Raw genomic sequence first — 13,778 nt, 5'->3', positions numbered from 1 at the left:
TGCTGTGCCAGTTGAGGGGGTAGTGCTCACAATGAAAGGGATGTTTTCCTCATTTTTCTACAGGAGAGACTACATTCATATGTAAAAGAGTGAAACAGTGTGAAGTATGAAAGAAAATCTTCTCCCCAAGGGGATCAATGTGAAAGCTTTTATTATAAGAGGAGGGAAGTTCTTCACTACAGAAATTCTTAGTACTACTACATATGCAAATGTAGCTTTAAAAAAGATTGACTTAGGAAAGTCTGGGGTTTAAAATAAAGCATGGCATTATAAAAAGTAGGAAATAAAATTTTTGTTTAGTAAAATACAAAGTTTGTATTTAATAAAAAATGCCAGAGAAAAGGTGGAATCTTTCCTTCTTGAGATAGTTTTCTCTTTCCACCCTCTCAAATTTGACTTAAATAAGCTCCAACTTTTGGATACCTTTCACCATTTATTGTCAAACTGACTATATTTACCTGAACTGTGCCAGCTCCCAGGGTCCTGGGAAGTGGTGTATAGTGTGTAAACAGAGAGAGATCTGGGGTTGCAGTATTTGCTAAATCACTGTGGCATTAACATTAGCCAAAAATTTACAAGAAATAATACGTACTTTTTGTAAAATTTCTAATTACTTTTTCTGTTGGTAATTTATCTAACTGTATAAGGTACTAGAACTGCATTACAGGGACTGATAACATTATAATAAAATTTTATTTGATGGGAGTTGGGTCTGATTTTGAATATAGCTTGCATAGGGAATCCTGTGTTTATACAGAAAACTGAAAAAAGCACTGCAAAGAAACTGCAAACCTTCAGTTTCCAGATTTGAAATATTTTTCTCTTTTCTAATGATGGAGACCATTTTAGAGCATCCCTGCCTGTTGTGAATTTACTTCATCCTTTCCTCTTCAAAGCATCTGTCAAGTGCTCTGGCAGATCCATATGCTTTCACCAAGCCCCACTGGCTCTGGCTTTCCCAAGCTCGGGTGCCCAGCTGGCCACAGCAGTTTGATTACTAGAAAGTGGGAAGAAGCAGAGCTCTGAGATTGACTTTAGGTCTAAATTCAAGCTCTCAGTAAATGTGTTTCCTTGTAATTGCAATCTGCCTGTCAAACTGATGATTCCCTTATGAATTTCTGTAATAGGACTAAAAACTTGTCTTTTTAAAGTGAATCCTCAATCTGATGAGTTTATTAATGAAATTAAAACCACTACAGCAAGGATGTTGTTAGACATGATATTTTGGAACGGAACTGCGCAGTGATAAATGGTATCTGCCAAATGAAAGATTAAGACCCAGCAGCAGATGTACAGAAATTCCTTAGTTTAAGATGATTGGTATCCAGGCCTGTGGACTTAGCACATTTTTCTCTAATTACAGCTTTTAATAGCTTCATTTGTAATGTTGTTTTTAATTACACTTGACAAAGAATCCTCTAATACTCTAGTGTGCTGTAATAAATGATTTTAGCTTGCTTTTTTCATAATGTTTCTTTCACACCAGACAGTTGGCAAGTCAAATTTTTGGAAAAATAGAAATACCTGAGTAGAATCAAACACATGCTCGCATTTTTCCAAATGCATATAGAAGATATTTGTCACCAGAAGATGGAATTATTGGTACTAAGGCACTCAAGGCTGCTTTAAGTTATGTGCCTCATGCTATGTATAGCTAGTAAAGTTGGTTTTGTCAGGTGAGGGTTTAAGTACTGATTTGCAGATAAGGTCTCCTGTTTCACACTTGGATGTTTGATCACCAATCTTGAAGTCATCTGAATGTGGTTAAAGTACTCACAAACTTCTACATGGCCCTGAAGTTGTTTTTCTTCTCCTCTTATGACCATCAGCTAAAGGATTTGTCCGCTTGTTTGCAACAATGAATACCACAATAGATATAAATGCAGGACAAAATGGCAACTTAACAGTTGAATATGAGGCATATCCAAAACCAAAGGAAGAAGTCTGGATGTACATGAACGAAACATTACAGAATTCCTCAGACCATGATGTCAAGTTCAAGACTGTGGGCAATAACAGGTAATATTCTTGGCTGTAGTGTAGATTTCACTCTGAAACAGCAGACTAGAGTCTGCTCTGGAAAGAGGAAAGTGGGGATGGTGAGAAAACTGTGACAATAAAAGATGTAGTACGTGTAGCTTGCCACGGTAACTGGTGCAGTCTGCCAACCTACATTTGGAGCAGCACCAAGCTAACCGCACCATCTGAGGACCAGCTTGCTGTTTACTCACAACTCACCTACATTCCTGTCCAATAAGCAAGAAAGAGAATTAAGGTTGATTGTGTGCAGAAACATCTTCACTGCCACAGCAGACCCCAGTACTCTGGAAAAAAGCTTATGTTTTTATTTCTGCTGTGCACTGTTCTCTCCTGATCCCTTGTCTTAAAAATCCAGTGAAGCACCTAGAGCATGTGGCCTAGGTTGTGAATCTGAGTTCCTTCCTCAGTGAGAAGAGGAGCAGGTGATGATGCATGCATGGTCTGAGCCCGAGGCTCAGCTGCCATGCAGGCACACATCTGGGTGTTAGAAGTGCCAAAAAATCTGGATGTTGGAAGTTCAATGGCAATCATAATGTAAGATAAGAGTGTTTGCATGGATATCTGCAGAAAATTCCCTCCCTATTTTCCATGCAGCAGTTGCCTGTTCAGAGCAAGTTGTGTGTGTTAGTAATGCTTAAGTTTTTTCTTTGCAGTTACACAAGTGAACTTCACCTTACACGCTTAAAAGGAACAGAAGGAGGCATTTACACATTTTTTGTGTCCAACTCTGATGCCAGCTCCTCTGTAACATTTAATGTCTATGTGAAAAGTAAGTAAAGTGAACAGTCTGAAATATTTCATTATCATAGTCATTGTATTTTATACAACATAATGTATGCACAAGATGTCACAGTGTGGTTCAGCATATGAGAGGCTTTCTGAAGTGAAGCACATGCTGGAAAACTAAATGTCAAGATATAAAAGTGCAGAGTACTCACACAAATCCACCTACTATCCAGCATGACCTTATATTCTAGCGAATGTATTCCAGAGATTACCAGAGAGCAGCTAGGTTGTTTATACAGAAGAAAAACCTGTAGCACCTGGAAACGTGATCTCAAAAATAAGTATGTATCATGGACCTTTTATAATTTGAGGTGGAGCAGGATACACAGGGATTATAATTTGCATTTTTGGCAACCAAGCTAAGCTTTTAATTGTTCTTAATTTGTTTGAGTTGGATGCAGAGTTTGAAAGCTTGTCAGGAGAATTACTCACATTTAGATGCCTTTTGGCATCTAAGTACTTCTGTATAATAGTATAAATCACCATTGTTTTAGAGAAATCTGCATGGCTTTACAAATGTGTTTGTTGTCATCTTTGGGACATGCTTGTTAAGACAGAGCACTGGCCTCAGTTCCAAATAGCATTCTTCAAGACAAAAGCTAAACTTCAAAATTAATTCAATGAGACCTTCAGAAAACCCTGTGTTTAGCAGAGCCCTCCTCATAGAACATTTCATGCGCTCAGCTGACAAATATTGGCTGCTGCTAAAGGCCAGGCTTAAGGAAAATTAAACCAAGGGGGACTTTGAGCCCAGCAGGAGGAACCGTATCGAAAGTAAGTGGATGTGCTTCAAATGCAGTTTTGTGTTGCTGCTATGCTTAGGCAGCAATGTGTCCTTTTCCAAGCACAGTTTTATGTAGAGGATTGTCAAGCCTTCCACAAATGCATCAAGTCCTTACTGTTAATTTCTGAATTCTTCTCATTTATCATTGAAGATCAGCATTTGTAGCATCTCTATTAGCAGTGACATAGTTTGGATTTAGAAATGTCACTTGGGCTCCTTTCAGAACATGGTATTTCTTCCTTCATATATGAATGTTGACACTTACATTGTGCCTTCTATTTCCTAGCTCTGATTTCTGAGATAAGGCCACTGGTGATCTCAGATCTCCTTTGTCTCATGAATGAGCGTGGGTCACAGTCATGAGGGATACCTCTAGTGTGTCAAAGATTAACGGAGCAAAATGTTGAGCCAGAAGTTTTAATTTCTCTGAAGGAGTGGGAGAAATTGCAGGTTGCCTATAATCTGGGCACAAGAACTAAAAAACCACTATTTCACAATTTTGGCATCATCAGGTGTCAGTTCTTAATGCAGATCTCCGTGCTGCTGCTTTTGAGGCATGTGCTGCTTAATAAAAGCTGAAAATCCCTGTGGATTATGGTTAGGAAACCAGACCAGGAAGAGAGGATAGAGAAGTGGAATGGACAAGGCAAGAAGGAGCACAGACACTTTTGTTCTTCTAAATGGTTTGTCCATACAACTGGCAGCCTTCTAGTCTTTTTCTTTCTTCAACTACTGGTCTTGTCAGTAGCAAGATCAGTCTTGGGATGCTGTGGGGACATGTAAGCAGTCCCATAGAGCCCACGCTGATGTGCACTGTGGCCCTGGGTGGATTGCAGCCATGGCTGCAGCAATTGGTTTACTTGACTCAGAAAGTTTCTTTTGGCATTTTGACTAAGCTCCTGTAAACATTTTTTCATTTTGAAAAAGAGAGATTAATAGATCGGTCTGTCTAGGGGTTGTCTTTAACAACAGCAATCCCTAGAAAAGGGGTTTTTGCTGGCTTGTAAAATGCTCATCATTTAGCTGTGAAACACAAACTGCATGGCAATGTACCATATTATTTGACATATCAGAGTAACTGCCAAAGGTGAATCATATGTGGGTGGGTCAGATCTGATCTAATGGTGTGTCCTCACCTGACATTGTTGTCAGGGATTTTGCATAAATTGCTTAGCTGTAGCTCGTGATGTTTACATGTCTGGCTTGGGCATGTAATCAGCAGAAAATAACCAAACAGGTAAAACAGGATTCATAATCAGGAGAATGTCTTCACGTAAACAAATACCAATGCTGAAGCATTTGCTAAAAGACATGACAAACCCAGTGCAGAAGTACTTGGCTTGGATTTAAACATATTTACCAATTGCATATGCCAATCTGAAACAATACTAAATTGCTTTTAAAATTGTGTAGCAACTCATAATAAATGTATAGAGGTAAGCAGCTCTAAAATTAGGAGCCAAAAAGAAAATTACAGCTTGACAAGCAGCATACTGTACTCAGTTACAATTAAGAAAGCGTGAAATCTCCAGAGTGGCAAGGTATTGTGTATCTAGCAATTAGCAGAGGGATCTTCCAACTAGTAACTGAATTTAGTGAAAAATAATATCTCAGCTTAATTATAGTCAACAAAACATTATCTATGCAGTTAGAGCTCCTGCTGCAAAGAGAAAACTGGTCATGGTGTTATAGATCCCATGAAGCCAAGCTCAGTTGTTTTCCTGTCATTGGACTATGCAGTGAACCATGAGGAATCACCATGATATTGTAAAAAGATTTGTTACAATCCAGAAAAATGTAGCTCCAGCTGGAAAAAGCTCTCTTTTTGTCTGGGATGACTGACAATACCTATTAAGTGGTACTTTGTAGACATTTACTTCATTAACAATGAAGGAAGGGAAACTGGCAATAGAAAGCAATTAGGTGCAGAATTCCATTATACAGAACATTGAATTAAAATAGAAGTGACCTCTTATAAGTCGTCTTTGATATATTCAGAATCAACATTAACAGAAGTTGAAAAGCAATTAATAAACTTAGTGAAATTAGAAGTTTAAGACATTTAATGGCTGATTACAGATTACAGTATGTATATATGCTGAGCAATATAATAAAATGTTGGATATTTAGGGGGTTAAAGTCAGAACAGCTAGCAACATCTAGTCATCAGAAGTCTGATAGCAGGAGAGGTAATTAGGCAGTGCAAGTCATAAAATCTAGCACAGTAAAATCCCTTTTAAAAAGAAGACGCGTGGTGACAGCGTGGCATGCATCTGTTTGCAAAAGCCAGGCCCTCTTTGCTCCAGCATCCCCTGAAGTACCTACAGTGGTGGTTGAGGGAGGTGCTCTGGCTGCCAGAAGGGGCTGCAGGTGCTGAGATGCATGGCCTGAGCTGGCAAAGGAGCAGCCAGTGGTGGTTGCCGTTGCAGCTGTCTCAGCCCCCTTGGGTACTGCTGTGGGGGCTCTTTGCTGCCTCAAGTGAAATGCATCCCTTAATGTCTCTGAGCCAGAGGGGCTTGGGAGCCCTCAGTGCTGGTGGGAGAGGCTGATCGTGCTAATTGCCACATCAAAGTGCTTCACTGGGCACATGACAGGCAGAGCTCCTAGGTCAGCACTTCTCAGAGGCTGCTGCAGCTCAGCTTCCCGTGGCAGCAAGGCTGGACCGCTCTGCCTGGGCTGCAGAGCCTCTCATCTCCTCCCTCTTGCAGGGTGAGTCCATGCGGGCTCATGGCGACGTAGACAGGCTTTTATTGTGCTAGGTTTTTACAGTGGAAAGAGCCTAACTACTATGGGCATTTTTGTTTCCCTCATTCAGCTTCAGATTGGAGACCAACTCTGGCACTGTACTTTTTCCATGGCTTAATGCACAGATGCCTCTTATATTTGACTTCTCGGTGCTCTCATTTCTTGGGTTACACTGTGCTGTGATGTTGCCTAAAACACAGCATGTAACTAAACAAATAGCACATGGGTTGTAGTTTAGCTAACTTCAATTTCACAATCCAGCCATTTTGATTGGAATTTCAGAAATGTGAATTACATGTGTTCTGTGAGCACTGAGGCTGGGTGAGATGCTGTGTGCTCTCAGAAAGTTCTTCACCAAATGAGTAATGCTGAAAATCAGTCTCAACATTTTGCAACAATGTTTGGTTCTTGGTGTTTTGTATAAAACACAACATGCGGATTTAGAAACGAAAGAACATTCAGTTCTTGTTACATGAGTCACGAGGAGGTGGTGTGTGATTGAGAATATACGTGTGCTTTGTTGACTCCAATTTAATCAGAGAGTAGAATATTCATTAAAAACTAACGCTGTGCAGTCTTCGTACATGGGTTTCATCTGAAATAAATCTGTTTTCCCATTGCAGCCTATACAGCTTCACTACTTTCTAGAATTAGGAGTTCATCTTACATTTCTGTAAAGCCATATTAACTGATAATGGGCTCTTAACTTGTATCTGTCAGGTGAGCAGAATCATTGCAATGTAATCTTTCATAGTTTCTTTCATTGACTTCTGTTTGGGTGATTTTGCAAGGAAGCTAAGGTTGTTAAGGGAAGTAAGGTTTCAGTTCCATCAGAAAAAAAAAATCTTGCTGTGTTGGTGGTACTCTTGGCTGATGCCTATGACACTGGACTAATGACTCTGAAGTCCACGTGACTGCAGGTGTCTCCTTGAAACAGGGACTTCTAAACCAACTGCAGGACTAACTCCTGTGCAGGATGTGACCAAAGGCATTGGCTGGATTAATTGCTTTCTAAACTACCAGAGCAATCACAAATTCTCATTTGGAAAGCTAATACCTTCAGCCCAGTGTTGGCTTCCTCTGCCTGCAATGTTTCAGAGAATCAGGCAGTTGGGCAGTTCAGTATCTTATAGAGGTGTGTGTCCTCTGTTGGGAGGCTTGCACTGGTTGCCTTGCATTGTGTTTCCTTTCCTGGCTGCAGCAGTAATATTGAATACACAGGGCAGATGTAAGAGGGATGTGGTTTGACAGATTTAGTACGCTCTTAACTGGGAAGAAACTGTCCTTTTTACAGATGGTTAAAGTCACACTGTGCAGGAATGGGAACTTTACCATTGTTCTAAGCACACACTTCTTTGGGTTGTTTAAGCTCTTAGCTTTGGTGGTTTAGGATCCTTCATCAAATCAAATACTCAGGGGAGATGAGGTATTCTTGTAATGTCCAGCCCAAGCATTCAGTGTAAGAGCTAATATTTTCACAGATGTTAGATTTTTGCAGGATACTGGTTCAGACCCAGACATCCTTGAGCATAAGAAAGTCTTGCTCACCTGAGTGATTGCATGGATTATGAGGCACACAGGTTGCTGATGTGAAGAGCAAATAGCAGTGTACATTCTGTGTTCCCCTAGTGGGTGACTATTGCTTTTCTTTATTGCAGCAAAGCCTGAGATTCTCACTCTGGATATACTTAGCAATGGTGTTCTCCAGTGTGTAGCTGCTGGATTCCCAGCCCCTACTATATACTGGTACTTTTGCCCAGGAACTGAGCAGAGGTAAGTTAAGTAAACAACAGTCTCCAAAGGTTGTTTTAGGTGCAACACATCCAATTTCTAACTACAAATTAAGAAAATTAAATGATTGGTTACATTCAAATGTTGCATCGTGGTTTTCATGCTTTTTGGCATGGCATTATTTGCAGTATTTTGTGAGAACGCAGGGATACATTTCATTTTTCTCCTTTATATTCTGTCCTTGAAAGGGGAATAACCAACACTTGCTGTGTAAAAGCAAAATATAAAGTTTCTGCTGCAAGCTAGTTATGGCTTTTATCAGCTTGGCCCCAGATGACACATGTTCTATATGCAATTTCACAGAATGGCAATCACAGAATCACTTGTGAATATGGCTGTTATAATTTGTTTTACTGTGTAATGAAGTAATTTTTCCAGACATAATGTAATTAGATTTCTGTTCACATGAAGCATATGACAAGTAAACAAGTCCAGTGTTGCTATGAATGAAATTGGGTGTTTTTAAAACCAGGTGTTTATAAGAAGATTGTAGAGTTTCCCTGTGAAGTGAGTGAGCATTTGTGAAGCAAGTTTTCAGGTTTTGCTTGACTTCCCCCATGGTTATATAATACTAGCAAGTAATGGGTCTCCTTCCCACTGGAGTAATTTTTTAAATGTCTGAAATAATTATTTCCTTAATGATTTCAAATAATACCTGTTTTAAAATCTTAAATGTGTGCTCATGTAGTAAATATGTGACATATGAAGGAGAAGCAACATCTTGAGAGAAAAGAACTGTTTTCTGACTGCATACAAGCTTCATGGTGTTCATGTACATCATGGACTTCTTTTGTGCTGTAATTTGATGATGCTTGGGAAACATTTTCAGAAGTGGGTAATAGAGCACAACTGCTTGATAATGAAATTGAAAATGTATGTTGAATGATATAAAACCCATAGAGAAGTTACAGACCTGTAGGTATGTGTAACCAAAAGCAAATGCAAAGATGTCGTGGTCTCCAGTTGGGCCAGGCTAGGTGTATGTATCCATTTTTCCTACTTCATACAAGACAGGAGTCACTGTGAATAGGCTGTTTCAGGGTTTAGATCTTCAGCTGAAACCCTTTGTGGACCAGAATTGTTCAGTTCTCTGTTGGTCTGGCACTCCAGGTAGCAATCCACTGCAGGTAACTGTCAGTATTGTTTCTCCAGGTGTTTTGATTCACCAACAATATCCCCCATGGATGTCAAAGTTGGTTACACAAATTCATCAGCCCCGTCATTTGAGCGGATCCTGGTTGAAAGCACCATTAATGCCAGCATGTTCAGGAGCACCGGCACCGTGTGCTGTGAGGCCTCCAGCAATGGGGACAGAAGCTCTGCTTTCTTCAACTTTGCTATTAAAGGTAACAGCCACAGAACACGGGTGGTGTGTGGCTCTTTCTGGAAAAGGATTTTAAGTGGTTTAGCTGTGAGAAGGTTACAGTACTGTGGCTGAGCGCATGATAACATACTTCGTTGCACGTTCTGCCTGTCAAAGTCTTGCTTTAATTTCTCAATGACTATTGTGGTACTGTCTTTTTATGGCACCTGTTCTGCAATGCAGTAGGTAGGTGTTTTTTTCTGTCTATGCAGCACAGAGAGAAACCACCTACAGCATTACCCTGACTTTCCTTCTCTCTGTCCCTTTTGTTTTCCTGTTTTTCTGTTTTGACTATTTAGGCCATCACTTCTTTTTTCAAAGAAAGATTGCATTTTATTTCGGGTTTTTACAATGTCTCAGGAAAAATGCAGTCCCCAACTTGCCTGGAGCCTTAGTGTCCTGCTGCTATAAAAGAAGTAACAACAACATGCTGCAAAAGGGCTTATGAGTTTTGTAGTGGTATTTGTAGGTTTGTGGGGGAGAAGAAAAACCCACTAGAACATAGATGATTTGAAATGTGTTTGTAAAGCTGTACACTTCTTTGCAAAACCAAATGTTCTGCTTCTTTTTTTTCTGTTACACCCAGATATAACATACAAATAAATACACACACCAGATTTGGGGCAGATGGGTTGTAGTAGAATTGTATTTCTTCACTACTTGGCACAACCTCTCCTTGTAAAGACTGTGCTGTAGTGATCATGCTTAGGTGGGGGGCAAAGGGAAGGAGAAGAAATTAGGACTTCAGATAAAAGCTTCTTTCTTTAACCTAACTTGATTGAGATCATGCAAACCCCTTGCATTAACTGATCTTAGTGCCAAACCCCCTGAATTAATGAAGCTGAGACTCCAAAGGCATCGAACTGCATGATTTCTGTGCCAGCTCCGTCTCCCACAGCTCATTCAGGAAAGACATGCTGATAAACCTGGAGCACATCTGGGAAAGTCAAATCCCCAAACTGTATTTCAAAAAGAAGAGACAAGGAAAGGTTTTCACCTGCATCTTTTTAATTTAGTCTTTCTTGTCCAGTATTTTTAGGAGAATTTTCTGTTCCTTTTCAGAGCAAATCCGTACACATACCCTTTTCACCCCTTTACTAACTGCATTTGGAGTTGCTGCAGGACTGATGTGCATCATAGTCATGATCCTGGTGTACATATATTTGCAGGTAAAATCAGAAGCCCCTTTGCCCAAACTAAACAAGTGTGTGAGCCACTTGTTGAGTCTTCAGTAGTAACATCAGTTCTCTTTCTTTTCCAGAAACCCAAGTATGAAGTTCAGTGGAAAGTTGTTGAAGAAATAAATGGAAACAACTATGTTTACATAGATCCAACGCAACTTCCTTATGATCACAAATGGGAATTTCCTAGAAACCGTTTAAGTTTTGGTTAGTTTAGATTTATTTAACTTCATCTGCAATGTGGAACCTTCAGGTCTCATATGAGACTCTAGTCAAAAACAGCAGGGTTTTGTCACAAAGTTGTTTTACAATTATGCAGATAGTGATAAATACTCATTCTTGCTTTGGGACAAAAGGCAAGCAGGCATGTCTGCAATAGCTTCCTTGATATAATAAAATAAAATGTTGAGCCCTACAGGAGGAAGTACTCAAAGTTGTTACAAAGTATTTTGTTTGCTTTATTAGGTAAAACCCTTGGCGCTGGAGCTTTTGGGAAAGTTGTTGAAGCCACTGCTTATGGTTTATTTAAGTCTGATGCTGCTATGACGGTAGCAGTAAAGATGTTGAAAAGTAAGTTGCTGTAGTATATTACAGATATACCGTGTTTTCTCGCTTCCATCTGTCTGATGTGTTACATACTGAGTGCTGTGCTTTACCTTGCAGCCAGTGCCCATTTAACAGAGAGAGAAGCCTTGATGTCAGAGCTCAAAGTGCTGAGTTACCTTGGAAACCACATTAATATTGTGAATCTGCTTGGAGCTTGCACTATTGGAGGTGGGTTTATCTGCAGATTGTTGATTATTTCTGTTCTTTTCTAATTGCCAGGAGGATGGACTTTTTGAGGAAGAATCCAAGGTGCAGTTCTAAGTGTAGAAATGATAAATTTCATCTTACAATCTTACATTTCATGCTTAGACAGGTTGCAGATCATCATGATTATCACCTGTGGTTTACTGAATCTAGATTTTAGGCTCATCGTAAAACCATTAGTAAGACCAAAGTAGCTGCAGCTAGACAGGAAGGTTGCTTTTATTCTCTTTCATGTGAACTGCTGTTGGGTGCTTTCTTCTTGAGAGATAACAAAACGTACGGTATAAATTTTCACCTCCACCACACTGTTCCTCATTAATGAGAACTCGTTCCTTGTTGGTATCCAAGGTGAAGTCAACAGGCTTGTCTTGTCTAGTCTTCCAGCCTTCTGTTTAAACTGCAAATGTATCTGTCAAGGCACCACTGAAAGTACGAATTCTAAGCAACAGAAAGTTGAGAAAAGTAATTTTCCAAAAAAAGCATTGCACAACCATAGTGTTTTATATTTAGTATTAACTTCATAAGTTTGTTTTCTTACACAATAAAACTACAAAACTTACAGCTACAAAATCTCCTGAAGTGTCAATAGAGTGATAGAAACCTGTATTTTTAATTTGTATGCATTTTAATATGAAAGATGGTATTGATTCTTACACATTTTTTAAAGAAAAGAATCTTGTAAAAATTCATAGTTTTAGGCAAAGGCAAAATACTTCTCACAATTAATGATTTAAAAAAAGGATGAAACAGTTTTGTTCAAGCATCCAACTAAGCCAACTCACGGGCCCGATTACATATCTCTCTTAGTAGAAAAAAAGGTCTTGTCTGTAAGAAAATGACACCACAAACACTTATTTTGCTATTGTGAAAGCTATAATTTTTAACTGCAGAAAAATGGAAATAAACCAGTGAAGTTAGGAAATGATGGCACAGAGTAAACTTAGAGATGAAATAACACACAGTGTAATTACATATTCAAGGTCCATAGCTGGAGTCATTCACTCAAAAGACATATATTTGATCTATAAACATTGATGCTGAAGATGACTTGATTCCCTTTTCTGATTTCATTTTAATATTCTAAGACCTTGTGCAATGTAGTTTTCTGTGGCAGCAGGCTGTTCTGTTCGAATGATTTTTCCTATTATACTGCAGAATATAACACTCTACATCATTTCCAAAACATTACTGAAGGAGTGTGAAGCTCTACTGTAAACAGAAGTGAATCAAAAGGATTAATGTTTGAAGCTTGAGTTACTCTTAACATTTGGAACAAATAACTTCCTTCAGGAAGTGAGCAAAATCAAACAGATGTGTCTGGCCAGAAACATTATCACATGAAAAAAGAGAAAAAGACTTATTTGTTTAATTTTTATACAATGCTGTGCTATTGAGGGGCAGAACATTAATTGGGACACAGCTTTAGCTGGACCATAGTTGTTCATCTGTGAAAGGGAGGATGCTGGGTTACTTATCTATAACTTTTCAAGTCTAGACAGTGCTAGACATTGTGATTTTTTAATAGTCCAGCCTGTGTGCTTCACTGAATGCTAGCTTTATGTAAGGTTTTCTGCTTTGAAAACAACACTCACCAGCTTTTTAAACCTTACATGCATCTACAGGGCCCACTCTGGTCATTACAGAATATTGCTGTTATGGTGATCTTTTGAATTTTCTGAGACGGAAACGAGATTCATTTATTTGTCCAAAACATGAAGAACATGCAGAGGCAGCTGTTTATGAGAACCTTTTGCATCAGTCAGAGCCTGCAGCGTAAGTATGACCTGCTGAAACGTACTTGTGTTTTTAGAAGATAGGGAAGGAGGAGAAATCAAAGTTTATTAGGGATAAGAGGTGTGGAGAAACATTTAATGCAGCAGGCTTTGAAGATTCTCTGCTGCACAAGAAAAAAATTTAAGAGGCTATTTGTTCAGGGGGTGGTTTATTCCAACAGTGTCATTATATACAGAGTGGATTGTATGTGCTCTTTGTTTTTCTTCTTTATCAAATTTTCTGCAGTTATTTCATGCACCTCCTTGGCTCCAATTTTTTGTACATATTTATGTTTATTGCTATTAAACTTTGGTAGTGCTTATTTGGCACTTCCAATGACAATTTCCCCAGTGTCAGGCCGTTAGTACCCTGAGTTCTCCCAAATTCCTACCTTCAGAAATGATTTTTTAAAAATATCAAACCAGTGTCTTAAAATGTCAGTAGCAGGCTGCCACTGACAGCTCACTGCGTTTTGTGTTGAAACAGCCTGTCTCATGGCTCTGAG

The 13,778-nt window shown here is 39.2% G+C and overlaps 1 protein-coding gene across 1 annotated transcript in view; it reads left to right on the top strand.

The window, feature by feature from the left end:
• KIT (KIT proto-oncogene, receptor tyrosine kinase) overlaps positions 1 to 13,778 on the top strand; it is a 56,919-nt gene that overhangs the window by 30,487 nt on the left and 12,654 nt on the right. The window contains exons 6-14 of the mRNA XM_074541496.1: positions 1,830 to 2,019; positions 2,694 to 2,809; positions 8,014 to 8,128; positions 9,299 to 9,492; positions 10,572 to 10,678; positions 10,771 to 10,897; positions 11,156 to 11,260; positions 11,354 to 11,464; positions 13,123 to 13,273. Of these exons, the coding sequence (XP_074397597.1) occupies positions 1,830 to 2,019; positions 2,694 to 2,809; positions 8,014 to 8,128; positions 9,299 to 9,492; positions 10,572 to 10,678; positions 10,771 to 10,897; positions 11,156 to 11,260; positions 11,354 to 11,464; positions 13,123 to 13,273 (1,216 nt within the window). The remainder of the gene's footprint in view (positions 1 to 1,829; positions 2,020 to 2,693; positions 2,810 to 8,013; positions 8,129 to 9,298; positions 9,493 to 10,571; positions 10,679 to 10,770; positions 10,898 to 11,155; positions 11,261 to 11,353; positions 11,465 to 13,122; positions 13,274 to 13,778) is intronic.

Source organism: Zonotrichia albicollis, chromosome 5 (assembly GCF_047830755.1).
Source record: "Zonotrichia albicollis isolate bZonAlb1 chromosome 5, bZonAlb1.hap1, whole genome shotgun sequence".
NCBI lineage: Eukaryota > Metazoa > Chordata > Aves > Passeriformes > Passerellidae > Zonotrichia > Zonotrichia albicollis.
Note: the sequence above shows the minus strand (reverse complement) of the source record. Positions and strands in the feature narration are given on the sequence as shown.